Source organism: Notechis scutatus, chromosome 2 (genome assembly GCF_049901735.1).
Source record: "Notechis scutatus isolate UNSWTSFEM ecotype Mainland chromosome 2, rNotScu1.2, whole genome shotgun sequence".
Lineage (NCBI taxonomy): Eukaryota > Metazoa > Chordata > Lepidosauria > Squamata > Elapidae > Notechis > Notechis scutatus.
In genome coordinates, this window is record NC_142010.1 from 126,306,999 (window position 1) to 126,333,657 (window position 26,659).

The 26,659-nt window shown below is 38.1% G+C and overlaps 1 protein-coding gene across 1 annotated transcript in view; it reads left to right on the top strand.

The window, feature by feature from the left end:
• Positions 1 to 26,659, top strand: part of ERN1 (endoplasmic reticulum to nucleus signaling 1) — a 72,219-nt gene that overhangs the window by 25,540 nt on the left and 20,020 nt on the right. The window contains exons 3-7 of the mRNA XM_026678743.2: positions 13,694 to 13,727; positions 18,037 to 18,115; positions 24,329 to 24,401; positions 25,331 to 25,453; positions 26,468 to 26,569. Coding sequence (XP_026534528.1) covers positions 13,694 to 13,727; positions 18,037 to 18,115; positions 24,329 to 24,401; positions 25,331 to 25,453; positions 26,468 to 26,569 — 411 coding nt within the window. The remainder of the gene's footprint in view (positions 1 to 13,693; positions 13,728 to 18,036; positions 18,116 to 24,328; positions 24,402 to 25,330; positions 25,454 to 26,467; positions 26,570 to 26,659) is intronic.

A 26,659-nucleotide genomic window follows, 5' to 3' on the forward strand; every position in this document is an offset into this window, starting at 1 on the left:
TACACAGGATTGCAGATTAAGAGAATAAACCTAGGCATGACTATTCAAAGAAACTCCTGCTGAATTCAAGTGGCATGAGTACAGTACATGCCAAATCTACCAATTTCTCAGGCCTGTTTATCTTCAAGAATCTTGGGAAACTGTTTTTTAATCGTTGCCTTCAAAGTCTAATTTCAGATTACTTAAAAGGGTGGTAGCATAATTGTGGGATCAATATTTAGGATATGGGGAAGGAAAGGCTCATGCCATCAGAAAGCTACATCTACCCTTAATTAAAGTGTGCCATGTTGATTGTTAAGGAATTCAAGCTATTTCGAGGCTCTGGGTGGACTTTTTCAAAATTTCAGTTTTCTTCCCCTGTTGCAATAATCGCTTGCTATGATTCAGCCTGATAAAAGGTATTATGTATGTCCAGACTGGTTATTGTGCAAACAAAACTATGAAAAAATGGCCTGTCCCACAATACTTTTTTTTCTCAGATAGAAATAGTTTTATCTGTAATGGATAGGTAGATCTGTTCCCATAAGTAAGCAGACTTTTCATTTGAATAAGTTTACAAATAAAAGGACCATTTAAAATAAGTTAATGAGCTGCAAAATATGGAGACCCAGGTGTTTGGCCACCCCATTCTCCCCATTTGTTTTTGTGAATATGGAATGTATTGTAAGTGACAGTTAGAATGTGTAATGATCATGCAGATGCTCTAGACTACAAAAACAATTGAGCTCGGCTTGAAGGGATTGTCCTGCAGATAAAGTTTGCACTGAAGTGTACTCATGGCTATCAGTCCAAAACTGTTTGGGAAGTGAAAGGACACTTCAGTCAGTTGGATATGTGTATTGACATAAGGCTTTATAGAAAAGAAGGGTATGCATGTGGCTTGAGTGATGTAAGAGAGAGAGAAACATTGTTGTATTTTATTATGGTTTTAAATGAAGGACAAAAATCTAATGCCATAAAACTGATCTTCACACTCCTGTAACTCCCTAAATCTGCCCGGAGCTATTTTGAAGAGCATATGTGGGTGAGAGAGACTGTGAAGAGGAAGAAAATTGCTATTCGGTTTGGGGGTCTGTTAAAGGGATACCACCCTAAAGCAGAAAGTAAGGATACAATTATTCAAAAGTAGGTAGTACAGGTAGTCCTTGACATAGGACCCCAATGAGCCCAAAATTTCTGTTGCTAAGCAAGACAGTTGTTAAGTGAGTTTTGCCCCATTTACTCTCTTTTTTTGGCACAGTTGTTATGTTAGTAACATGATTGTTAAATGAATCTGGCTTCACCATTGACTTTGCTTATCAGAAGGTTACAAAAGGCATGACCCCAGGGCATGCAACCATCATAAATACATGCCAGTTGCCAAGTGTCCAAATGTTGATCATGTGACCACGGGGATGGTGCGATGGTCGTTAAGCGTGAAAAACACTCCTAAGTCACTTTTTTCAGTGCTGTTGTAACTTTGAAGAAACAGTAAATGTATTGTTGTAAGTCGAGGACTACCTGTACTAACTTTAATGATCCTTCATTTCTGATAAGTTAATTCAGAATTGAAGGCTATATAAAACTGTGTGTTGTAATTTGCACATTACTTTTCATCTAGAAATACATTATATTTTTTCCAGTAAAAACTCATTACAAGGCAAATGTACAACAATCAGCACTTTCTTCATAAACATTTAAGGCTTAAAAAATAAAACCACCCAGAATTACTGAAAACAAGGTGCCAGCTTATTAATAGGGTAAGAGTAGGGAATTATGGCTCTTCCACATATTTTGACCCTTTTGATTCCTTGCCATCAACTATGTGAGCCTGCTCTTAAGGCATAAGAATTAAAGTTTAAAGCATTTGATGCAGGCATTATTGAGATATTTGCTAGCACAGTCTCAGTGTACTGCTAAAAACTATTTAATAATTTTGGGTGTCAAGCTGCTGCATTGAGTATTGATTAGTGAGCTAGAATACTCTTGTTTATAAAGCTATAATAAATAGTCATGCTGTCATCTGTTCTTCCAGAAGTAGTTCTCCTGGAAATAGCTGGATTTGTAGGATTATGAAATAGCTTAATTTGTTAGATGATATATTAGTTATATTACTTATTAATCTGCTCACTATACAATAGATATAATTTGAATATTCCTGGTTTTATTTCTGTGCTGATAAGAAGCAAAAGATTCCACTGAGAAAACCTCTTGAACTTATTGCTAACAATGATACTAAAAGCGCATTGCAATTTGCAATATCTTGAAGAGATAGAAAATTGCTGTCAATGTGACTTATTGCATATGGATATGGATGTTTCCGGGACTTTTTGCCTCTGCGCTAAACTAACATAATTAGCTTTGAGCAGAGAAAATGTGAGCATGAGTGACCCTGAGACAACAGTATGCATCTTACATCAAGAGCAGCAAGAGTTTGGAAGTAAAATCATGCCCCCCCCCCAAAAAAAAGACACAGTGCTTGCAACAAGAAAGGATGAAACAACAGCAGTAGACACCTTCAACAGTGGTCTGAGAGAAGTTCCTTGAGAGAAAGGAGAAGGAAGAACCACAGAGTCAGATAAGAGGCAGTTTAACCCACAGAAGCAATGAGGGTGTGGCCATCGCCTCAGAAGGATGATCCTTAGTTTCTAGAGCTGTAAAGGTGGAGAGGGATGTACAGATAGTCCTCAACTTACGACCACAATTGAGCCAAAATGTCTGTTGTTAAGTGAGACATGTATTAAGTGAGTTTTGCTCCCATTTCACAACCTTTCTTGCCTCAGTTGTTGAGTGAATCACTGCAGTTGATAAGTTAGTACCCCGGTTGTTAAGTGAATCTGGCTTCCCCATTGACTTTGCTTGTCAGAAGGTTGCAAAAGGGAATCACATGACCTCAGGCTATTACAACCGTCATAAATGTGAACCAGTTGCCAAGCATCTGACTTTTGATCACATAATCATAGGAGTACTGCAAAGGTCATAACCGTGAAAAACGGTCATAAGTCACTCTTTTCAGTGCCATTGTAACATTTCTCTAAATGTTCTGTTATAAGCCAAGGACTACCTATACTTTCAGGCTTGCAAGATTCTGTTACTGTAACTATGGCAGGGGTGTCAAACTTGCAGGCCACAGGCCGGATGCATCATGTGCTGCCCCCCCGCCGCCCGGTTTAGCGAAGGGGTAAAAAGTCCCAATATGTCATGTGACGCCACCATGATGATGCGAGTTTGACACCCCTGCTCTAAGGGCTGACACTTTCCTCTTCCAGTGCAAATTTGGGGGAGGAAATCTCAGTGAGGGAAGGCAAAAATAGGGAGTGGGCTGTCTATATAGCCCTTGAAAAAGAGAAAATGTTGTCCCTTGCTAGTTCTCCATCCAGGAAGTTGCTATTTGGGGGCTGGGAAAAAGCAGCACAGGATTGCTAGAACCATTTCTTCCCAATCCACAACAAGCAGTCACAGCACAGAAAGTAATCTGTTACTCTCTGCTCCAGCACCAACTACCAGTCTCCCTGGAGAAGTGTGGTAGGATAGATGGAAACAGGGAAGTACTTTGACATGTATACAGAGGAACCATTAGTTTCAAACCAAATGTATTGCAAAATGTCTTTGGTTGATCAGAACAGTCAGACTGGATAATCCTGTTTTATTAAAAACATTATTGCATTTGAAATATTCCTTTAAGATCCCTATCTGAACACAGCCTTCTCAGTTGATGTATTGCAAGATACTTATGCCTACTTGTTTGGCTCCATATACAAGAAAACCACATTTTTGTGCATGAAAAAGACCTTGATGGGGTAATTATGCTAAAACTCCTTTTAAAAGCATTTCTGTGTTCTGACTTAATACAACATTTCTTGATTGAGGACACAGCATGAAATAAGCTTGTAACTGACACTTAATGCAAAACTATGAGATACCTTTGACCATAGCAATTCTGGTAAAAGCCTAATTAAATCTTGTTTCATCTCTACTTGGATCAAAATGGATTTTGAACCAATTTTTATTTTCTTACCTGAATCTGTTACAGTTCATGAAGATAGCAATAGCAATAGCACTTAGGCTTATATACCACTTCAGAGTGCTTTACAGCCCTCTCTAAGCAGTTTTACAGAGTCAGCCTATTTCCCCCAACAGTCTGGGTCCTCATTTTACCCACCTTGGAAGGATGGAAGAATGAGTCAACCTTGAGCCTTGTGGGATATGAACTGCCAAATTGCAGGCAGACGATAGTTAGCAGAAATGGCCTGCTGTATAGCACTCTAACCACTGTGCCACCAAAGATAATTTTTAAAGATTTGCTATCTATTTATTTATTTACATAAGAAACATATGTAAATATTGTTCATATTATTGGAAGTTGTTGCTAGAGTGTTCTGAGTTCAATACCGTAGTAGACTAAGCACACACAACAAACACACTTTATTCTGTATTCCATGATATATATATCATACCTCTGATTCACATTTCAAGTAGAAATTCTAGAAGAGAGCAAGGAAGTCATGGTCCATTTGATCCAATCTGCTTAAGCCAAACAGTATTGAAAAAGAATCCATACTTCTATGTCATCTCTGGAGTCTCTAATTGCAAAATTTGTTCACTATGGTTTCACTTCTAAGGCTACTCATCTCAATCATTCAGATATATTTTGTTACAGGATGGTTTATGTAACATTCTAGTGCTCTAATCAGGAATGGTTTCCTAAGTAACATAGGAAACCTCATAAAAAAACCTTCCTAACCAATGATATATAAAGTTGTAGATGGAAAAGATAATTAAAAGTAGAATCCTCATTTTCATACTAGACCATCAGAAAAAGACTTTTATTATGTAACTGCCATGCTTCAATTTGTCCATTTTAGAAGAGGTCCAGACAATCTAGTGCAGAATTCTCCAACCTTAGCAACTTTAAGACTTGTGGACTTCAACTCCCAGAAGCAAAGGAATGGCTGAGGAATTCTAGGAGTTGAAATCCACAAGTCTTAAAGTTGCCAAGGTTGGAGACCCCCTGATCTAATGCACTATTTTTAAGTTTTTAAAACAAGAAGAGGGGAAAAAATAAAAAATGTTTATCTGCATAGTATTTTTTAATTGGAAGAGATAAATATAATCAATCTGGAAACACTAAGGCAGGTTAGGGAGAAAATTTTTCCTTCATTAGACTAGCTCCAATGTTTAGACTGTATTCCAGAATGATTGGTATTGAAGCATTGATAAGCTTCCAAGATTTTTTCAAGACTAAAAAGAGATAACTCCTATCTAGGACCTAGAGTCGTAAAAGACAAAAGTTGAGGGGAATACAAGGATACCCAGATACCAATTCTTAACACTATACAATCTTAAACTTTACTCTGCCAAAATTTAGAGGAGAGCTACTGTATAATTGTCATTGGAGAGGCAAAGCTTGATGGATTTCAGCTGAAAACACTCTTCTTAGAAAGGATATTATAAGAAGCAGCCAAAATGGTTTGCCCAATTTGAGGAACAGCTAACATTTGGAACTGGGTTGAGTTGAAAAAAGCAATATCAATAAGGACCAGGATTGCCATTAATAGAACTATGACATGTTTGGAAAAAATGAATCATTATCCATTTTCTTTCTTCTTCCATAATATTAGAACTCATAGCCTACTTCATGGTACATTTAGGGAGGCTTTAAAAACATCTTCACAAGAGATTCCATTAATATGGGGAGTTTACCACTAGGAATTGTAGATATGGAAAGCAATAGAGTTTTGAAAACCAGTTGCTTTCAGCCAAAGTTTATGATGGATAATGATTATAATTAAAAACTTCCTAGAGCAGTAGATCGCCTAGTGTCTGAAAATATTGCCTTGTGAAATCCAGTTTGGTGTAGTGGTCTAGGCACTGGGATAGAAACGGAGAGACCTTACTTGGAAACCACTTCTGGACTTTTTGCTTGAAACTGAAAAAAAATAAAACTTTGGATGATTAGAATGATTATAGAAATGGTTTGAAATGTAAAGCAAGAGGTTGAGGAGAGGTTTTGGGAGAAGGGGTTTGGTATTTTATTGCATTGTAAAATGTTAAAAGTCCTCACTTTGTTATTCTTTCTTTTACCACTTTTCTCTCTCTTAGTTTTCTAACTTTGGTTTGTTTTTTTTCTGTATTTTTATTTTATAATGAAACTTAATTTAAAATTTACAATAATATTTAAAAAAGGAGATGGTGAATTCTAGAACTGCCTAGGGCACAAAACCAGCTGGGTGGCTTTGGGCCCGTCACTAATTCTCAGTTCTAGGAAGGAGGCAAATCACTTCTGAAAATCTTTGTCAATAATACTGTAAAAATTAGTCTAAGGCTAAGCAGTCACCAGGAGTCAAAAAACTGATTCAAACCTGCACACACATACTCTCAAAAACAAATCTTTAGTCTGAACTCTTCATGCGTTGTTTACAAAGGTTCCTTTGAATGAACATTGTTATTTACTTTTCTATTTAATATTGATCTGTTTGAAATATCTAACTACTGAATGAATTGACAGGAAGATGACAATGAATACAGGCTGGGAGTTGGTTTTGTTATGGAAAAGGACACTTCCTTTGTTGCTTAATAGAATCATAAGAGCAGAAATATAATAATTGGATATCAATTTTCTAAAATATTTAAGTAAAAAATAGCAGGGATAGAGTGGGAATATTAGCAGTGGTCCTTACTTTATAACCTTTTAAAAGGCAGCAATTATTAACAATGACAAAACTGGATGCAATATAAAAATTAACCCATATTTTACAAAGTCTGCCGCTGTGAAAAAGCTTTTAAATCTTGCCCCATAGTACTCCTTGAAAAACCTGAAATGCAACAGTGGGTTAAAAAAGTGTTCTCTGTTCACCAAAACCTTAGGGAATAACAAATAGAAAGGGAATGTGCTTATAAAGTTATTTGGCCTCAATATGAGTGTTGCTGACCTATAAAATACTGGCTGTCAACCAAGTTTTGCCATGTGCACATGTGAATCTGACAATTTGGTTTTTCCCCTGCTCAATAAGGTTATTATGGCTCTTGTATGCCTGTTACAAAACAATAACAAAACTAGCCTTCCACTGATGCAATAGCTGGTTACTGGATTTCTTTTTGTGTGCGTAAGCAAATTTGTGTGTGTGCAGTAGACATTTGAAATAGTGGCCTTTTGACTGGTTCAATGCACATCCTGAAAATTCACTAAATTTGGAGGTAGTTCTTTCTAACTTAATCTGAATTAAACCTCAACCTGAGGAGGAAGACCCCCTCCTCAGATAGAAAAAGAAACCATGAGGTAGGAAAAATTCAAACACAATACAAATAAATCACAACAGTAGCTGTTGCTTGTTAAACCAATTACCAGAACAAATAGACACAGGAACTAGCCAGATTTCTCAACCCAATTTCTTTTCAGGAACAGAGATTAATCTTTTTCCTTCCAAACAAAACTGAATAGGGAAAATTATATCATCAATAAACACAGGATTAAACGTCACCAAGCACAGAATTAAACTTCACCAAAAAACAGTTTTAGACCAAAACTCAAAAGGCTATGTAAATACATGTTTGAATGTCAATCTTTCTAGCTAGCCAAGAAGCCTTGCTGAATGTCACTCATCTTGATTCCTTGTCATTAAAAGTTTCTTTTTGGCAGCTCTGCTTCGTTATTCAATTATTTCTTCAAAGTACTAAATCCAACAGGGGAGTATTTCCTCCCAACAGCAGTGTAAAAAGGTTAAAACAACCCTTCCCCTTTAAAAACTCAAGCTGTCAGGTTTCCAAGTGAAATGGCTACACATATGTCAATTTCAGGCTCCACACAAGCAAAGTACCAGCAAAAGAGGCGGGAAAAAACTCCAGAGAAGCTACAGAGACAGGAAGTCTAGTCCTGCCAAGAATATAATAAGGGTTAACAGAGAGACAGTTTCTGTGAGCAACACCAGAATGTTTCGTTCCTGCCTTCCTTACAGGATTAGACCAGTAAAGTGGGAAAAACAAAAGGAGATTTCTTCTAACAACCGGTTCTCTGAACTGCTTAGAAAGTTAACAATCGGTTCTAGCGAATAGGTCCGAACCGGTAGAATCCCATCCCTAACCCTAACCTTTCACTGCTATGCTCCCAAGTATTAATGTATTTCTTGACTGCTGCTCCTTGATTTTTATCAGTAGACCTTGCAGTTCTTTTGCATTTTCAACTATTAAGAGTAGTGCACAACATAGCAAAGGTTAGTGATGTTTCTTCCATCACTTTTAAAACCATACTCAACTTCTTCCAGTCCAGCTTCCCTCAATATATATTCCACATTACTTTTTGAATAAATAAGCCAACCTGGAGTCTTTCTGTTTCTCTGGCTGAACTGTAGCTTCCTGACCTATGCATAGGTTTCATATGAGGTCAATGAGAAGTTTTTTCTAAGCACATACTACAACTTGACATGGTCAACACAAAGGCCTTTCTACAATCAGTGAAGCATGTGCTGACTTTGGCTTTCTTAATTATCCAAGCATATATCAGCAATATTGTGTTCTAAAGCTAGCCTGAACATCTGGCCTCTCCCTTTTCATATAAGACTCTAATCTGCACTGGATAGTCCTCTAAGTATTATTTTTTTTGCTAGTGTATAAAAATAAGGATATTGTATAATAATTTGTACACACTGTTAAATCTCCTTTCTTTCTTGGAAAATCTTCAAGACCAGATGTTTTTTCTCTGATATTATCTTCTAGGAAATATTCATTAAGCCATTAACTCAGGTAATGAATGAGATACAATAACATCAGGTTCTTCCTCCTTCACATCAAGTTATATTTCCTTGATTTACAAAAAAGGCCATAATCTACCTGTGCTCAGAAATGTATCTCTCTCTATTGACTTTTATAGAAATCCTCATGAAGAGATTAAGTCTTTTAAGTCACAAAGGCAATCTGATACATCAGGGTTAATATACTGTATATACTCGAGTATAAGCCTAGTTTTTCAGCCCATTTTTTGTGCTGAAAAAATCCCCCTCGGCTTATACTCGAGTCAGATTCCCCTCTGAAAAAAAAATGGTGTGGAGTCGCGGCCTCCGGCGGCAGCGACTCCCAACAGCCCCAGCCGGGAAGGGAAAGGCAAAAAGCGCTTTGCCTTTCCCTTCCCGAGGCGGCGGGACTGGGGCCGCGCCGGCGGTAGTGACTCCTGACTCAGGGGGCCTCCGAGGGAGGGGAAGAGAGTGACTCCTGCCTCCCGCTGTCATCATCATCTTCTTCTTTTGGGTTAGTGAATCAATTAAACCTTTCATGATAGTGAGATCGTGTCCCAAATTAATTATTTTTATTTTTGAAATTTACCAGTAGCTGCTGCATTTCCCACCCTCGGCTTATACTCGAGTCAATAAGTTTTCCCAGTTTTTTTGTGTAAAATTAGGTGCCTCGGCTTATATTCGGGTCGACTTATACTCGAGTATATACGGGTAATAATTATGTGAGGGAAATGAATGTTTTAGAAATAGGAAACATCAATCAATCTTTTGAATGCTGTGGATAAACCAGAGAAAGAAGGAAGCAGCTATGATCTTTGCTGTTATGGAAAATGCCTTTGATAATTTGGAATGGCTTTTCATATTTACAACTTTGAAGAAGATGAACTGAGATTCATTTTTTTCCATGAGTACAGACTATTTTAAAAAACACAAAACACCAAGATAATGATCAATAAAATTTTAGGAATTAAGCTGGCAAATCAAGAACATTAATTAAAATTATAAGCAGGTTATATTGTAGTTACTCATCCAAGGGATTCTCTGATATTAGGAATGGAACGCATACAAAGTGATATCAGAATGTCAAATTAATAAGAATGATTACATTGGAATTCTCTGAAAGAATGCCACTATTAAAAATTAGATATCTGGGAATTTATTTAACAAAAAACAATGTATTTAATTAAAGAAAAATTACTGTATTCAAAAACATAGTAAGAAACTTTTTAAGATGAAGAAAATTTAAACTGACTAAAAGAGCAACAGTAAAAAATGAACATTTTATCAAGGCTGAACTTTGTGCTTCAGATTTTTCCGATGGGAATTGAAGACAATGTATTAAGTTGATTGCCAGAGACAAATAAGTGAGTTGGTCAAATAAAAGGCTAGGGATTTAGGTTTATGATTTTTTTTTAAAATGAATTGAGGTAGATTGGCAAAACCAAATTTAACTTATAATTATTGTTAAAAAAATTTTTTTTAAAAAAAACCTCAATTTTCTTTTTTTAGGTTTTATTAATAATCTCTACATGGTTATGTGCTTTATAGTTGAGCTCTCTGGCTTTGTAATAAAGGTTTAATTGACTAAAATTTCAACCTGTGTTATCAAGTTAGTTGTATCATTTTATGGATGGTTTGTTTCTTTTGAGGGAACAGGATTCTGAAATGTTGTTTGGCTTCATAAAGACAGAGGTATTCAACCTGTTTGATCATAAAACGAGTAGTAAAAGTATGGAATATAGTGGGGAAAATCAATCTAGACCAGGGGTCTCCAACCTTGGCAACTTTAAGCCTGGAGGACTTCAACTCCCAGAATACCCCAGCCAGCTTTGCTGGCTGGGGCATTCTGGGAGTTGAAGTCCTCCAGACTTAAAGTTGCCAAGGTTGGAGACCCCTGATCTAGACCATTTCCCCCTTGCTTCAGTAATATTATTTTCATTTAAGTGAAGGCACTGCCCGAAAAATGATCAGGGGAGGGGGGGAAGTGTCTGTACTGCAAGAGCTAATTATTAATAAAGCAAAGGTGAAATCTTTTGAGGTTCTTTCTTCAAATGGTCAGAATCACCTTACTGATTCCTCTGACTTCAAATAAGCAACATAGTTCAAAAGGAATTACAAAGATAAGATAGAATACTAAGAGACTTGACTGAATTTGACAAGCATCCAACATCAGTGGGGGCTTGTTTATAAGTTGTTAGTGTAAGATAACTCAGAACCCAAAAAAGTTAAAGATGGTATGATTAAATAAATGCAGAATTTAAAGAGGGCAATCGATATGCAGCAGTGGGGAAAGGAATTGAAAACAAATTTTAAGTTACCGTGAAAGTTGCACTTAGAGAAAAGTAGTGCAAGATCTTTTACCTCCAGTATTGTCTTCTAAAATATATTAATTTATTTACTTTAATAATTTGGAAATGCACTAATTAAATCAGGGTTTTTTTTGTCATGTTCGGTGGCTATGTTTTAAAGCTCAACAATTTGGGAAGATGATTTATTGTAGAACGAAACAAATTTTAAAGGTGGAATTATTTTTTTAGGCAGTTGTTTTTCTATCAAACATTACCAAACTTTATATTCACATAAGGTATAAAAAGCTCATTCTGAATATGTTAACAGTTGCTAGGACACTTTGTGTATTTTATTATAAAGCATTAAAAAAGGATGACTGATTGTTCTGTGCTCTTATATTTGAAAAAAAAAAGTCTGATAGAGAATTTAATTCAACTTGTAAACTATGCATGGATTACAATTGTTCATATGACCTGTATTGCATCTGAAGTTAGATATTTTCATATATCAAACATTGGGTATATGAGTGTTCTATTGATTCAATTTATTTGCTTAGAAAAAATGGAAGAGGAATATGACTCAGTTTATATTGGTGCCTCTGTAATGAAGAAGGTTGAAATTTTAGTATTTTGGAGAATGTATAAAACTATGGCTTCCTGATTATTTATTACTGCAATTTATATGGTGCTCTTTTATAAAGAGGTTCTGACCTGAGTATAGTGTTTTTAGATAGATAAGATAGATAGATGATGATAGATAGATAGATAGATAGATAGATAGATAGATAGATAGATAGATAGATAGATAGAGACAGACAGACAGACAGACCAGAGAGAGAGGGACAGATAGACAGATATAGTGTAATTTATGTTATCATTTGGTAAAAAGAATATATAAAGGAATAGAATAATAAAGAAAGGAGAAAAGGAAAAACATCGCCAGAATTAAATATTTAGATGCCAGTTGGCAAAAGGTAAGTCTTGGATCTGAAAATATTAATAAATCAGTAGGTTTTTTTTCCTATAGGACTATTAGTTTTGTAAATAATAATGGTGCCTGCTTCATAATGTGTGAGAAAAGCATAGCTCTTTATTTTTCTCCATACTGAAAAGTGAATGAATGCTAATCAAGGCACATGACAAAATAGATGCATCATCTGCTCACCATTAGTGTGCACAGGCAGTATCCTACAGTGAAGTAAGACCTGGGTCCAGGTGAAAGGTTTCTAGCATAACCAGTCCAAGGACATTGCACAACTATTTTGTGTTGAATGCATTTTCTGGCGTATGACAAATAATGAAAGATACAGTGGGGAATTTTTTTTTTGAGATTTATCCTTTTCTTGGAAAAACTTCTGTGCCTAAAAATATAATGCATCAGGCAACAATTCAACAGGTTTGCTTCTTTGGTCATGGCATTCATTAAGGGGAAAACCTCACTGAGTAAGCAGTTTTTTGTCAAAGATAAGTGACCTGTTTATGTGAAAAATGATTTTGTGTAAAGCAGTGCCAAGATTCCCTGTAAGTGGACTCATTCTCTTATTTCTTTGCTCTTGCATCATTTTGTTTATGTGGGGAAGAAGCTGAACTGAAATTGTTTGTAGCACCAGGCAATGTTGTTTTCCTTCCAAGAAGTAATCTGCTTTTTAAAGGACCAGGTGCTCACAAAAGCCTCCTGAATTTTTGTGTAAATGGAATATATTACTCTTATAAGTATTTAATTGAAGTGTTTTAATTCAACACTTCATTAATGCTAATTGTGTATTTATTGCTCTATTTTGTGTGAACATGATAGTACAGTGGCTGAATTTATCAATCTATATTGATTAAAATGGTATTTAAGAAATTTTAAAAATCACAATAAACTGACTGGTGCTGAGTAACCATGCGTGACCCAACCCTGCTCTGATAAATAGCTATTAAGGTTTGCAACATATTTGTCTTGCCTTCTCTTGCTTGCATGTAGAAAATATACATAAAGCTCTTGGCAGTCTTTCCAGTTCTGAGTAAAACTAACAATTTGGATAATAAGAACTAGAGCAAGAGTGACAAAACTAATTTCGATTCCTTTATCATTGATCTTACCGGTTTAAGATGCTGGGCTGCTAACAGAATTTGGAGGTTTACAAGTCTTCCAATCTGCTCTTGATCATAATACAGCAATATTTTGCAGCATTGTTATGTCATGTGGGAGCTGCCATGAAGGGATGGTTGCATTCCACTGCAAGGAACATTGTTGTTCGTATACTATAATTCATTTCATACACTTCACAGAATAACTTAAGCAATAAATAAATGCGTAGTCTAAAGAATGGACAAATTAAACATTAAACTTGGGGTGTAGAGAGAGTGGCAAATTTTAAGACGAAAGTAAGAATGTTAATGAAGAAACAAAACTCCCAAGAACAGAACAGGAAGGTCTTGCAGATTTTGCAGATTATAAACTCTCAATTAACTGTGGCAACTCAGGGACCTCATTTTTGCCAAGTCCCTCAATTGTAGCAATCGGAATATAATTGCTAATCAGGTTACTCTTCCACTGCATTTTTCTGTTTGAACTTTTTTCTTGCAAACTCCTTATCTTACTTTTCTTGCAAACTACAAACCCTCTCAGGTGCCAGCTGGATCACAGGCTGTAAGCTTGATGTGAGGCCAGAATGCTTAATTGCTTGTACCTTGACCTTTTCTTTTTGTTTGCAGATCCTGTACTTCAGGTGCCGCTGCACATGGAAGAGTAAGTTCTCCTTCTTTTCACCCTACTTTTTCAGGATCTACAGTTCCTAGCTTGGTTTTTTTTTATTGCACTGGAAAACAACAACTAACACAACTCCAAGCTTTTAAAATGAAAGCACTTCTACAGTGCAAGTTTTGTAGTTTAGATCAAAATGGTTGATTATATGAGCAGTACAGTTATTTGTTTCTTCCAGAACGATTATTATTCTGAAATCCCTACATAAACCTCTCAGTATTAGTTTGGGGTAGGGGGAGTATTGTGGAATGTAGCAAGAATTTCTTTAAAAATGAAGACAGGAGGGAAAGGGTTAATAGCACCACTTCATTGTAAAAAGCCTAGCTTAAGGTTTCTTCCTGCTTTGTGGAGCAGTCCTTGCCTCATTCTTTAGCTATGCCTTCTATGAGGAAGCAGAGGCTTCCCTGGCAGTTTGAGAGCTGAGGAGAAAAAAACCGCAGGAGAAAAATACTAGTAAAGTCAACAAACAAGTAGTCGAGCAGGCTGTGCCCTGCAAGCATGAACCAACTGAATAAGGGGCTAGCTTCAGGCAAGAGGCCATATGCCAGCCAAAAAATAAGACCAAGGAAAGGAGGACCATTGGAGCCATTCCAACCAACGAGCCATATTGACCGGGCCAAACTGCAGCAAAGGCCCAAGGGCAGCAAAGCAAATTGAGAAGAAATTCTGCCAGTCTCAGCCAACATATGAACAGCAACACCAGCAGTGAGCTTATTTACCATGCAGCAGGACTTAACAACTTCTTTCCAATGAACTAGACACCAGGCGTATCAAGGTAACCTATATGCAGATAGCAGCGAGTATTCACTGTCTGTGGAAGTGCAAGACAAGAACATACATAGGGTTGTTTTTTTTTGAAGCAAATTCTGTCACTGGGATTCCACCATCAGAGATGAAAGAAAAATGGGTATATATTAGCGCCAGACCCTCGAGTTCCAAAAGACTGTGAAGGAGCTCCTAATGTTAAGGAAGCTGAGGTAAAATTATAGTGGAAGATGGTTGGAGATACCACGGTAGTTCCTTCTCCTAATCCAGGACCAAATTACCATCATATTTCATCTATATGCAAGTAGTTATATTAATGGTTCTGGGCCAACCTGGTGCAGAGAATGCCAATCAGAACATAGGGCAGTCACAAATGCCAACCTGGTGGTGTAAGAAACTCACATCTAAATAAGTTGGTGCATTTCCTCAAAGGTACTCACTGCTGCTTAACCTACTGAAGCTGAGGACAATAAGACTGGTTCTAAGAATATGGTCAGATCAGGTGAAAGTGTGACACCTGCTGGTGAAGACAGCAGCACGACCTGTTTACAGAGCCCAGGCAGATCCAGATTAAATGACCTTTGAAACAAGGCCACATGTACAATCCCTAGTAGAAATGATATGGACTCAGGACGCCCCATAGAAAGCCCAGACATCCTCCCTCAAAACCGCTCTACATCCAGGCTGGCTACCTACCTCTAAGTGCCTGGAAAGTGAATGAAAACATCTGAGCTGCAGCTTTCCAGGTCTTGCAGTAAAAATGTGAAGACATCCAGTAATTTCCAAAATATATCAATATCAATTGACTGATCATACTGTTGACTGGTGATGTAAAGCATGACACCAATATAGTTTTTTTTCCAAATGACATTGGGGACTACTGGCCATTGTGCAGACCTGGCTCCATTAGGCATTTTGAACTCCTGTCTCTGGACAGGCAAGGGCTACACACAAATCCGTTTCTTTTTCCAAGGTACAAGTATCCTCTTATTTCCAGTGATTCACTCACTATTTCTTTTCAGAGGACCTGCCGTGGTTCTCAAAACTTTAATATCTGTTCCGTTCAAATCAGTCACTTTTACCTGGACCCATTAACAACTATTCTAGTACACCAAACTTTAGAAAGAAATGTGGGAGAATTAGGAGTTGTCTTTGTAAAAGGCGATCTGTGTATTTTCTCAAGATCATGTGGTACTAAGACCTTGACTCATGCCCAAAGTCAGTGCTAAATTCCATAAAGCCCAAGAGATAGTGTTCCCCAATTTCTGCCTGGCCCCTTTCCCCTGTGACTCTGGTACAAACTAGTTTGTGCAGGACTTTCAAAAGAGACAGCTTATCTTTGCAACACGCCACGGCCAACTCACTGCAGGACAACCTGCTGCGGGATGATTCAACGCTGTTGTCAGCCTTGGAAGCTATATTAGCACCAGAAGCTTCCATGCTGCCACATTCCTGTGCCTGGGAAATTGGGAGGGGGGATTCCATAGAGTGGATGTAGTTAGACATAATAAGATTCTTCTTTTCAGTCAAGGTCATGTTATCCTGCATCTGGTTGAGGAGTGATTAGAGGAATGTCTCAAGTTGGGGCAGATGGTGTTTGGGCCATGTGCGGGGGATGGGTTTTTTATTTTCAGTTATTGAGGGAAAACCCGGAACTCTCAGATTCGGGTTTTCCCAGATATGCCAGTATGACAACTCTAATAAAATGGAATTTTGAGAAAATGCTTGGAGTTTTGGGGTTGGAATTTGTTTTTCTGGAACACTGACGGCTGTGTTAATCATTCCATTCTATTACTTGCATTATTAGTGTCTACATTTTCATCAAAATTATTGTAACTCTTGTATTTCTGGATTGACTTCCTTTATTATTATTGGTCATGGTCCCGGCAAAAACTAATGTAACTTTTGTATTTCTGGATTGACTTCCTTTATTATTATTGGTCATGGTCCTGGCAAAAATTAATGTAACATTTGTATTTGTTGAAATTGTCCTATGGCGAGCTGTCCCACGGTGAGTTGGCCATGACGAGTTGTCCTATTCCTTTTCAAAAGACTCCTCAAATATGCTTTAAACGTTGGGAGGCTGGGAAGTTCAATAACTACTTGTCTCCTACAAAACAGAAAAGCTGGGGAACTCTATGATCCGCTAGCAACAGGAGGGTTAGCGAATGCTATGTTCCATACAGTCTGTTCTACTGAAGATGTGTGGACTTCAACTCCCAGAATTCCCCAGCCAGCATGCTGTGTAAAAGGGGACAGGATTTTATAATAGCTGTGGCTGCCATCTTCACTTTTTTGACACCCTCAGAATACCCCTAATAGTTTCATATGGTGCCTGAAAAACCTTATGGCTTAAATGACTTCTTTATTTTAAATGTCATTTTTAATTGAGTTTGCGGCTCTTAATGGCCAGGCACCCCTGTAGATTGCAGCAGGCAGTAGAAAAATGAGCTAAAGCCTAAATAAACAAAATTATACAGGGAGCACAAGAACATAGAGCAGTGTTTTTCAACCTAGGCAGCTCTAGGATGTGTGGATTTCAACTCCCAGAATGACTTCTGAAAATCAAAATGTCAACCCAAGATTACGTTAAAGTATGTACTGAAAGTCATTTATTTTAATATGAACTTAACATGTTGAAGTTTATTTTACACATCACAGCTTTATTCTTGACTGTAAAGAGCAGTTCAGTATGGTATTTGCTTCAAAAGAGGCATGCTGATTCATAAGCTAACAAATACATTGATCTTCAATAGGGATAGGCAAGGTAACTGGTTGCAAGACAAGTGGCTGCTTGAGCTTGTATTTCAGCAACATCTGTTTTACCAGAACAGCTGATTAAAAATTATTACTAAAATGAACCCATATAATTAATTTCCAAATTGAAATGTGGCACGTTTGAAATATTGAAACTAATTTGAAACATAATTTGCCCCCAAATTCAAGGGTGTAAAACCGGTTTGGATCAGTGATGGCTAACCTTTAGCTTGGTGTGTGAAAAAATAAAAAAAAGTGTCCCCCCTCGGTGTTGTCCCATCAAAATATAATTGCAAATGTCAGACTGGGCTGGGGTAATCACACGGGTGTGGAACCCTCCCCCCCCCCGCCCCGGGCTGCAGGTGCAATGATAAAGGCCACAGGGCTTTAAACTCGTGACCCCCCTGTAGTTCCTGGGGTAATGAAACAACCCCCTCAAAAATGCATATTTGGCAAAAACCCGTTCTCCGCTGCAAAGCTCCTCCCGCCCACCAGCCCCCCCCCCCCCCCCCCACCCCCCCAGGCCCCGGGGTCCCCCCCCCCCCCCCCCCCCCCCCCCCCCCCTTTCCCCACGGCGTGTCGGTCAGGCCTCGGGGTCCAGGACACCACGGGCCCACGTTTTAATTAAAAATGCATATTTGGCTTTAAAAAACACACACATCTGTTTCGTAATATAGCCATCCTCACAAGAAAATGTACACTGACCACAACTTTGCTGCCTCTTCTTTTCACACATGTGATGCAGTAATTGCTGTTTTAATCATTTCTTCAGTCCTAGGCCAGCATTTCTTCCTGATCCCAATGATGGAAGTCTCTACACTCTTGATGGCAAGAATAACGAAGGCTTAACTGTACGTATAAGTTGATCACAAATGAATTATTTTGTTCTCACTGCATGGGAAACACGGCTTTTTTTCAGATGAACAAAGCATGCTTATCTAGCTTGCCTTTGCTGCTCAAGGGAGGTCTCTTTTGACAATGTATGTAAAATTCTGATTTTAAAAGAAATGATACTAGACAATATATTTTTAGTCCAGACAAAAAAAGGTTTTTTTTCTCTTTCCCCCGTTATATTTAAACAAGCCTTCAGTTGACTAACATTTGGAGTTATTTTTAAGAAAAAATAAGAAGCTGTAAAACGTCTGCAAAATAGTTTATCTCCAGAGATAAACGTTCACTTCTGAGAGGGCTCTTCTACATTAATCACTGTGGGGGAAAAATGTGTCACATTATAGAACATTTGGGGGCCTATATAGGTAGTCCTCAACTGCTCCCAAATTGGGAACAGAATCGTTCATTGCTAAGCAAGGTGCCTTTAAATGAGTCATTCCTGCTTTCATGACCTTTTTTGCCACAGCTTTTAACTGATGGGGTCATTAAGCAAATCTGACTGTGCCCAGCTAGGAAGGTCAGAAATGGTGATCACGTGAACCAAAGATGCTGCTAGTTGCCAAGCATCCATATTTTAATCATGTGACCTTGGGGATGCTGCAACAATCATTAAGTGTGAGGGTCGGTTATGAGTTACTTTTTTCCATTGCTATTATAGCTTTGAGCAGTCCTTTGTAAGTAAAGGACTATGAGTTAGCAAAAAGCTAATCTCTTAAAATACTGAGCTATGGCATCTCAATTGCAAATCCAGCAATTGGTTGGAAGAAGAGCAAAAAGAATGCAGAGATGATGAAATAGAATGCCTCCATTACAACTTGACGAATAGAATAGAATAGAATAGAATAGAATAGAATAGAATAGAATAGAATAGAATAGAATAGAATATTTTATTGGCCAAGTGTGATTGGACACACAAGGAATTTGTCTTGGTGTAAATACTCTGAGTATATATAAAAGAAAAGATACATTCGTCAAGAGTCAAGAATCATAAGGTACAACACTTAAGGATAGTCATAGGGTACAATCAGCAATCAAATCATACTAGGAAACATTCAATAAAAATCTTAATGATACAAGCGACAAAGTTACAGTCATACAGTCACAAGTGGGGGGGGATAAGGAATGATGAGAAGTTTAACAGTAATAGTAGTGCAGACTTTGTTATAGTTGAACAGTGTTGAAGGAATTATTTGTTTAGCAGAGTGATGGCTTTCGGGAAAAAACTATTCTTGTGTCTAGTTGTTCTGGTGTGCAGTGCTCTATAGCATCATTTTGAGGGAAGGGGGATGAACATGGGTTCATAACATTCACTAACAAGATGGTTTTTGGTACATGGCAATAGACAGTTTCATCTACTGTGGTTCATAAGCTATGGCTGCTTTCTTGGAATAAGATTGTCAGGCCAAAACCAAACCAAATTATGATTTAGGAATATATATGCTCTAGGTTTCTTACTAGAATATACTTGTTTGGAAAATACTCTAAAAGATACTGCAATGTAGATGTGTGACATTTATGCAACCTAGATAGGCCAGGTGGTCACACAATAGGAAATCCTAAGCATCTTTTTTTACACTGGGCACATATATTCTTCCTAAATGTATAGTTCTTTCTGTTCCAATCAGCAAACCAGATTGATAGTACTGAAGTTGTCACTTATTCTATACCGTGTGAAGTACTGGTTCTCGCCTGAAAAACCTTTTGCATTTATCAATTTAATCAATCATTTCAGTTTATTACAGTCATAGACCGGAGACTAGAACAAATAAAAACAGTAAATATACAATTAGAAATGCTAGTATAAAATAATAAATAACAACTAAAATCTATAATAAAATCCAGTCTGCATTTACGAAAATATTGTACAGATTAGGTAATTGTCTTGAAAGCTTGTTATCTGTTATCTGTAAGACCACACCTAGAGTACTGCATCCAGTTTTGGTCACCACACTATAAAAAAGATGTTGAGACTCTAAAAGAAGTACAGAGAAGAGCAACCAGGATAATTAGGCGACTGGAGACTAAAACATACGAAGAACGAATACAGGAACTGGACTTGGCTAGTCTAGTGAAGAGAAGGACCAGGGGAGACATGATAGCAGTCTTCCAATATTTGAGGGGCTGCCACAGGGAGGAAGGGGTCAAGCTATTTTCTAAACCTCCTGTAGGCCAGACAAGGAATAATGGATGGAAACTGAACAAGGAGAGATTTAACCTGGAAATAAGGAGAAACTTTCTGACAGTGAGACCAATTAACCAATGGAACAGCTTGCCCTCAGAAGTTGTGGGAGCGCCATCACTTGAGACCTTCAAGAAGAGATTGGACTCCCATCTGTCAGAAATGGTGTAGAGTCTCCCGCTTGGGCGGGGGGTTGGACTAGATGACCTACAAGGTCCCTTCCAACTCTGATTATCTGTTGTCTGTTGATGCCTGCTTTAGGTTTATAACTCCAGGAATGGCATGTGGTGATGCTAACATGTTTAGATGCCCAAAATGAACATTCAAAATGTTCATTGTTATCTTAAAGAAAATGATTTTGGCTTTGTAGTAAGCCTAACAAACTGCTTGCACTTATTTTTCAATTACATTAGACATACAATATTGAAAGAGATTAATTGGACTTGGAAGCATCTTTTGACGAGGCTAGAAGACATCCAAGTAATTAATTATAGTCTCAAGGAGATCAGGGAAGCAAGCATCCAAAAATCCATCCTATTCCAGGAAAAGGTGGATGTCTGGGATAACTGCATTGGTTCCGGTATTAACTTTAGATCAGGGGTCTCCAACCTTGGCAGCTTTAAGACCTGTGGACTTCAACTCCTAGAATTGGAGTCGGCTGGGGAATTCTGGGAGTTGAAGTCCACAAGTCTTAAAGCTGCCAAGGTTGGAGACCCCTGCTCTAACATAGTGCCTCTGTCATTGTTTTCAAAATATGTAAGGGTTAAATAGGACTGATGTGATCATCAGAGATTTCTGTTGCTTAGTTACTTAAGAACAGCAGCTCTGTGATGAAATAGAGATTAAATTTGGCTTTCTACGAATTTTTCTTCTTCTTCCTAAAACAGTTACAACTTCCTCTTACAATTTTGGAAAACAAATGTGTTTCCTCTCAAATTGCCCTAAAGGCACAGTGGAAACATTTTCTTTAGTTAGAGGAAAGAGCAATCACTTTTGCATCTGAAATTAAAGGAGATAGCAACTGACGGGAAAAATGTTTCTCTGGGCTTTGAATGGGAATTGCAAGACATTTGAAAAGCATCAAGTTGGAGAAGGCTGAAGTAGGCAGCAGGAAGCGAAGAAAAAGGTTTTCCCCGGTATAAGTCACCTTTTCTCCATTCTGTGTAGGTGAACCTTTTCTAAACACTGTTTTGTTAGCACTTGCAGCCTTTAGTGTGTTAAGAAGGCATTACTTTAGATTTTTGAAGTACACTGAGGTCCTGAAGGTGGCAATTATGCTAGACTTGTCATCTTCCCACAAGAAAGTAAAAAATCACGCTGTGTTTAGAAATAATTCTAAAATGCACTTTACTCAAGTGGTTTAGTACATTCTCACCAATTTCTTCGAAAGATTGAGATCTGTTTCATAGCATATTGTACTACTTCAGCACAGGAAATGTATTTTTTTTTCCTGCCCACAAACCTGAAATACGAAATGTGAAGTACTTTTTGTGATCTTGAACTTTTTATTTTTATTTAATGTTTCTCCATACATACAGGGGGTCAAAATTGCTATTTTTGGAAATTAAGCTCATCCCTGAAACACAATTACACTTATGCCTGAGGGATAAATAATTTTCACTGTAGTTCCTTATAAACTAGAAGGCCCCCTTGCTGTGCTGATGCTCTTGAAATCAGTCCGTTTCATCTCATACTTTTTACTAGATACAGGTAGTCCTCGACTTACAACATTTAGCGATCATTCAAAGTTAGAACAGCACTGGAAAAAGTGACATGGACATTTTTCACACGACCAATTCAGCATGCCCCATGTGATCAAAATTCAGGCGCTTGGCAACTGACTCAAATTTATGACGGTTGCATTGTCCTGGAGTCATGTGGTCACTTTTTGTGACCTTCTGACAAGCAAAGTCAATGGGGAAGCCAGATTCACTTAACAACAGTGTTGCTGACTTAACAAACTACAGTGATTCACTTAACAGCTGTGACAAGAAAGGTCATTAAATGGGGCAAAACTCACTTAAATATCTCACTTAACAGAAATTTTGGGCTCAATTGTGGTCATAAGTCGAGGACTACCTGTATTGCTTTCTCCGTGTAATACTTCATTAACAGTTCTCAGGGCACTTGAAATTATTCATTCATACAATTTTTACTCAACAGTTTCCTTAACGGTTGCAATTTTTTTTTTTCTGAGATGAACAATTTGGCAAAGGTTAATGACCTAAGAGAACCAGTTTGGGGTAGTGGTTAAGGCATCTGACTAGAAAGCAGAAGATCATGAATTGTAATCCCACCTGAGACATGAAAAGCCAGCTGGGTGGCTTTAAAAGTCTTTCAGCCTTAGGAAAAAGAAGGCAATGGCAAACCACTTCTGTGATCTTGCCAAGAAAACTGCCTGAACCTATGCATGGAGTCAATGCTAACTCAAAGGGAACCCCCTCCCCCCCAAAAAAGAGCTAAAAGTAAAATATGTGTCATCTTATTGTTGCACAGTTTTGTCTGCCAAATATGCTTTGCTATTTGATGTTGGTCACTCAAACATCATAATAATTTTGATCAATCTGGCTTGACTGCGCCGTACATAATGGCTCACTATATGAACTAGGTAGAGCAGCTCTCTCTAGCCATGTGCCCCCTTCAGAGTGGGTTGGGATTACAAATTCTAGAACCCCCAGTTGGCATGGCAACTAGCAAACACACTGCAATCCATGGGTAGCATGGGTGTGAGAATATGGGGTGATACAGATATACTGCAGTGTCTCTATTTTTATCTCTAAGATGTAGAAGTTGTAAATTGGTTTTTACTGGTACTATATAGATGTGAAAAATACTACATTATTTTACCCCTGCCGTTACCAGCCTGCTTGAGTTTAGACACATCTTTATAGTGGGTATACGTCATATGTGTGTTGTAGTTTTTTTGATACACAGGTGTGAGGATAAGGTAGGTGCTGCAAACAGGTATCCGGTGTGTAAACATCACATAAACTGGATGAATGCACTGTATGTTCTCCCAAATGACCACAGTCCTGGACACCATGTGGAATTTTACATTCTGTATTAAGCTTTGTTAGCAGGACAATTACTCAGTGCTAAAAGTGGGCACTTCGGCCTTCACTGCTCAACATTGGAGTTACTGCATTTCTAGAGATATCCAAAGCAGGAGCACTGGCTATTGATCAGGAAGATCAAGATGGACCGACCATTCGGCCCATTTTGGGCTGGTCCTTGATATTTAGCTTCTCAATTCTGAGTGTAAAACACACAGATTCTACATGCTACATGCTACCTGAACGCCTTTGAGGGAATACGAGATTCGATAAATAACTGCATTTAAAAGATGATTTTCTTTTTCTTTTTGATAAATAATTACAGTGAGAAGACGAGTCTTTTTTTGTTTGTTTGTTTTGTTTGGGAGAGTTGATTTATGATGTCTTTCTCTTTCACTATCCATTTTAATCTCTTCTGTCATCATACATCTTGAAGTGTTTAGAGCAAATAGATGTACCATTCTCCCCCCACCCCTGAAAACAAGTGGGCATTTATAGAGCAATAGCACCTGCTTCTGTTTCCTGGACTTGCTTCTCAAAATAGAAGCCTTAAGGTGCTCCCTAGGGATTGTGAACGAAGTTCCAATCAGTAGTAGAATAAGGGAGGTAAATCGTATATTTAGCAAAAAGAATGCAAGAGTAAATAGGCCAAAAACTAAGACTTACAGATGCCTCTTCTCTGGGAAAGTAGCAATGACCCAAAATGGATACTGTAGAGTTACTTGCTGATTTGAATCTTTGTCGTTTTGTGTGACTCAAGGCAAATGGAGATGGCAGATATTGCTAATTGGTATTGATGTACATGAAACAACTTGACTCTGGCAGTCCCCTTCAATAACAACCTGGTTTGAAATGGGATTCATCAATTGTCTTTGTCTTGCAATCCTTGCTAAATGTTTGCTATGAAGTGAAGATGGCTAATATGAATATTTATGTTCTAGAAACTGCCATTCACCATCCCAGAGCTTGTCCAGGCCTCCCCTTGCCGCAGTTCAGATGGAATTCTATACATGGGTAATGTTCTATTTCCTTCTGAAAAAAATAACATTTGCATGTATTTTATAGCTTTTCCATGTGAGTATAAAACACAGGGTATGTGCCTCCAGAATACTTGCAATGGAAGTTTCTTTCCATTAAGGCCCTCGGATATTTTCTCATGCTTAAATCTAGTTTACGCAACAAACCAAAGATTACTTTGTCATTTTTATGCACTGAAGTTTATTTAGAAATCCCCTGTGTGCCGAGTATAATATTTTGTTTGACAGACTACCAAGTACTGTCTCCACATGGCAATTGTGTAGGGTTGTTCTTTGCTTGTTTGACTTTGGGTTTTTTGTTTGTTTTGGGATTACCTGAATTTTATTTAATCTTCAGCAGTTAATTCCTTGGCTGGATTTTTGCCAATCGTGTGAGCTTCCTTTGTTTCATGTTCATAGAAGACCCAGATGGTAAAGCATATATCTTAGTGGCTAGTAGGCAGGAAACTGATTCTGAAAATACAGATAGTCATCAATTTACAACCACATTTCAGATTGGAACTTCCATCGGAGTCATGCTCAATTTTTTTTATTTTTTTATTTTATTAAATTTCTATTTAGCAGCTTTTTTGCCATGGTTATTAAGTGAATCGCCACTGTTGTTACGTGAGTCACAGAGTCGTTAAGTGAATCCAGCTTTCCCTATTGACTTTGCTAATTGGAAGTTGGCTAGGAAGGTCACTAACGGAAATCATTTGACCTCAGGAAACTGCAACCACCGTAAATACATACCAGTTGCCAGGAATTATTATTCTTATTACCTGAATATAGGAACGCTGGTCATAAGTAATTTCTTCAGCACCACCATAATTTTGAATGCTCACTAAACAAATGGTCTTAAATCAAGGACTAACTGCACTACTTCCCTTCAAAGTTAATTGTACTCGTGTTGATGTTTACTATTAGGGAAGAAGCAGGACAGCTGGTACGTAGTAGACCTTGCAACAGGAGAAAAACAGCAGACCTTAACCTCTTCGTTTGCTGAAAGCTTGTGCCCATCTACCTCACTGCTGTATCTTGGTCGAACAGGTAGGAAAGTTTTGAAAGCCAAGCCATTGGAAAAGGGAGATGCTTATACTGAAGTCTTCCTGCCATCCTAGAGTCCTTAGGGGGGCACCCGTCCTGATTTCTCAGAGATCAGAGTGAGCATTCTTGTACCCCAGCTTCTGGAGATGGCTTTGTGTCAGTGTTATACTTCCGTGTCAGAAGTATTTTTGTGGTGAAAGGATTTGTGACATCACAGTTGTCTGGGGGATGGCTTTCAGGTCCCCAGTGCCCACCGAAGTGGTGCCCATTTAGTTACTCATGGTTTCTCACTTTCGAACCGCTGGGTTGGCAGAAGCTGGAGCATATGACTGGAGCTCACCTCATCCCGTGGCAGCAACAGGTCTCAAACACGAGCCTACCAATTGTCAGCCCAGCGTTCTAACCTCGTAAGCTACTGAGGTCCTTTGTGTCAGTGTTGAAAAAGCTAGAATGAGGCTTGCCATTCTTCAGGATTCTCATAGGTTTCCACAGGTAATCCATGTCAGCTCCAGAGTTAGCTTATGAGTGTTCCCTTCATTTAGTTAGTGTCTGTCTGTCTGTGTGTTTGTGTGACACATATGCACATACAGGCATATGTGTCTTAAATCACCCGTGGAGGAAAAGGAAACAGCATTTCTTCAGTCCTGCTCATACTTTTACTCCTACTTATTTCATACTCATAGATAGGGTTACTTTATAAAGATGAGGGCCTTATACCAAGATATCAGATTAGCCTCCCACTCAAAATGAGACAGTGCTGCTCACTGATATTTAGTGAAATGTGCTGAGGCTTTGTCGAATGAGAAAACTGCTTAGTAATATCTGATTTCATAAAGATCGTGAGAGTCCTGCTGGATTAGAGTCAAATCTTTTTCCCCCCATAACACCCAATCAGAGGCTGGTAAGAATTTCCTAGCATTCCACGGTGCACTTTTGCTCTGTACGCTAGTAGAAAGAGACTCAATGCCATTGTTTTTTTTTTAAATCCTTCACAAAACGTTGTTTTCCTTTCAACAGAGTATACCATCACCATGTATGATACCAAGAGTAAGGAACTCCGCTGGAATGCCACTTACTTCAATTACGCAGCAACATTGCCTGACGAAGACGCCCAATATAGTAAGAATATTAATCCTACCTTGCAGGCTGAAGTAATAAGACTGCTTGTTTTTGTCTAATTATGAAGTGTCATTTTTTTTTTATCTGTGC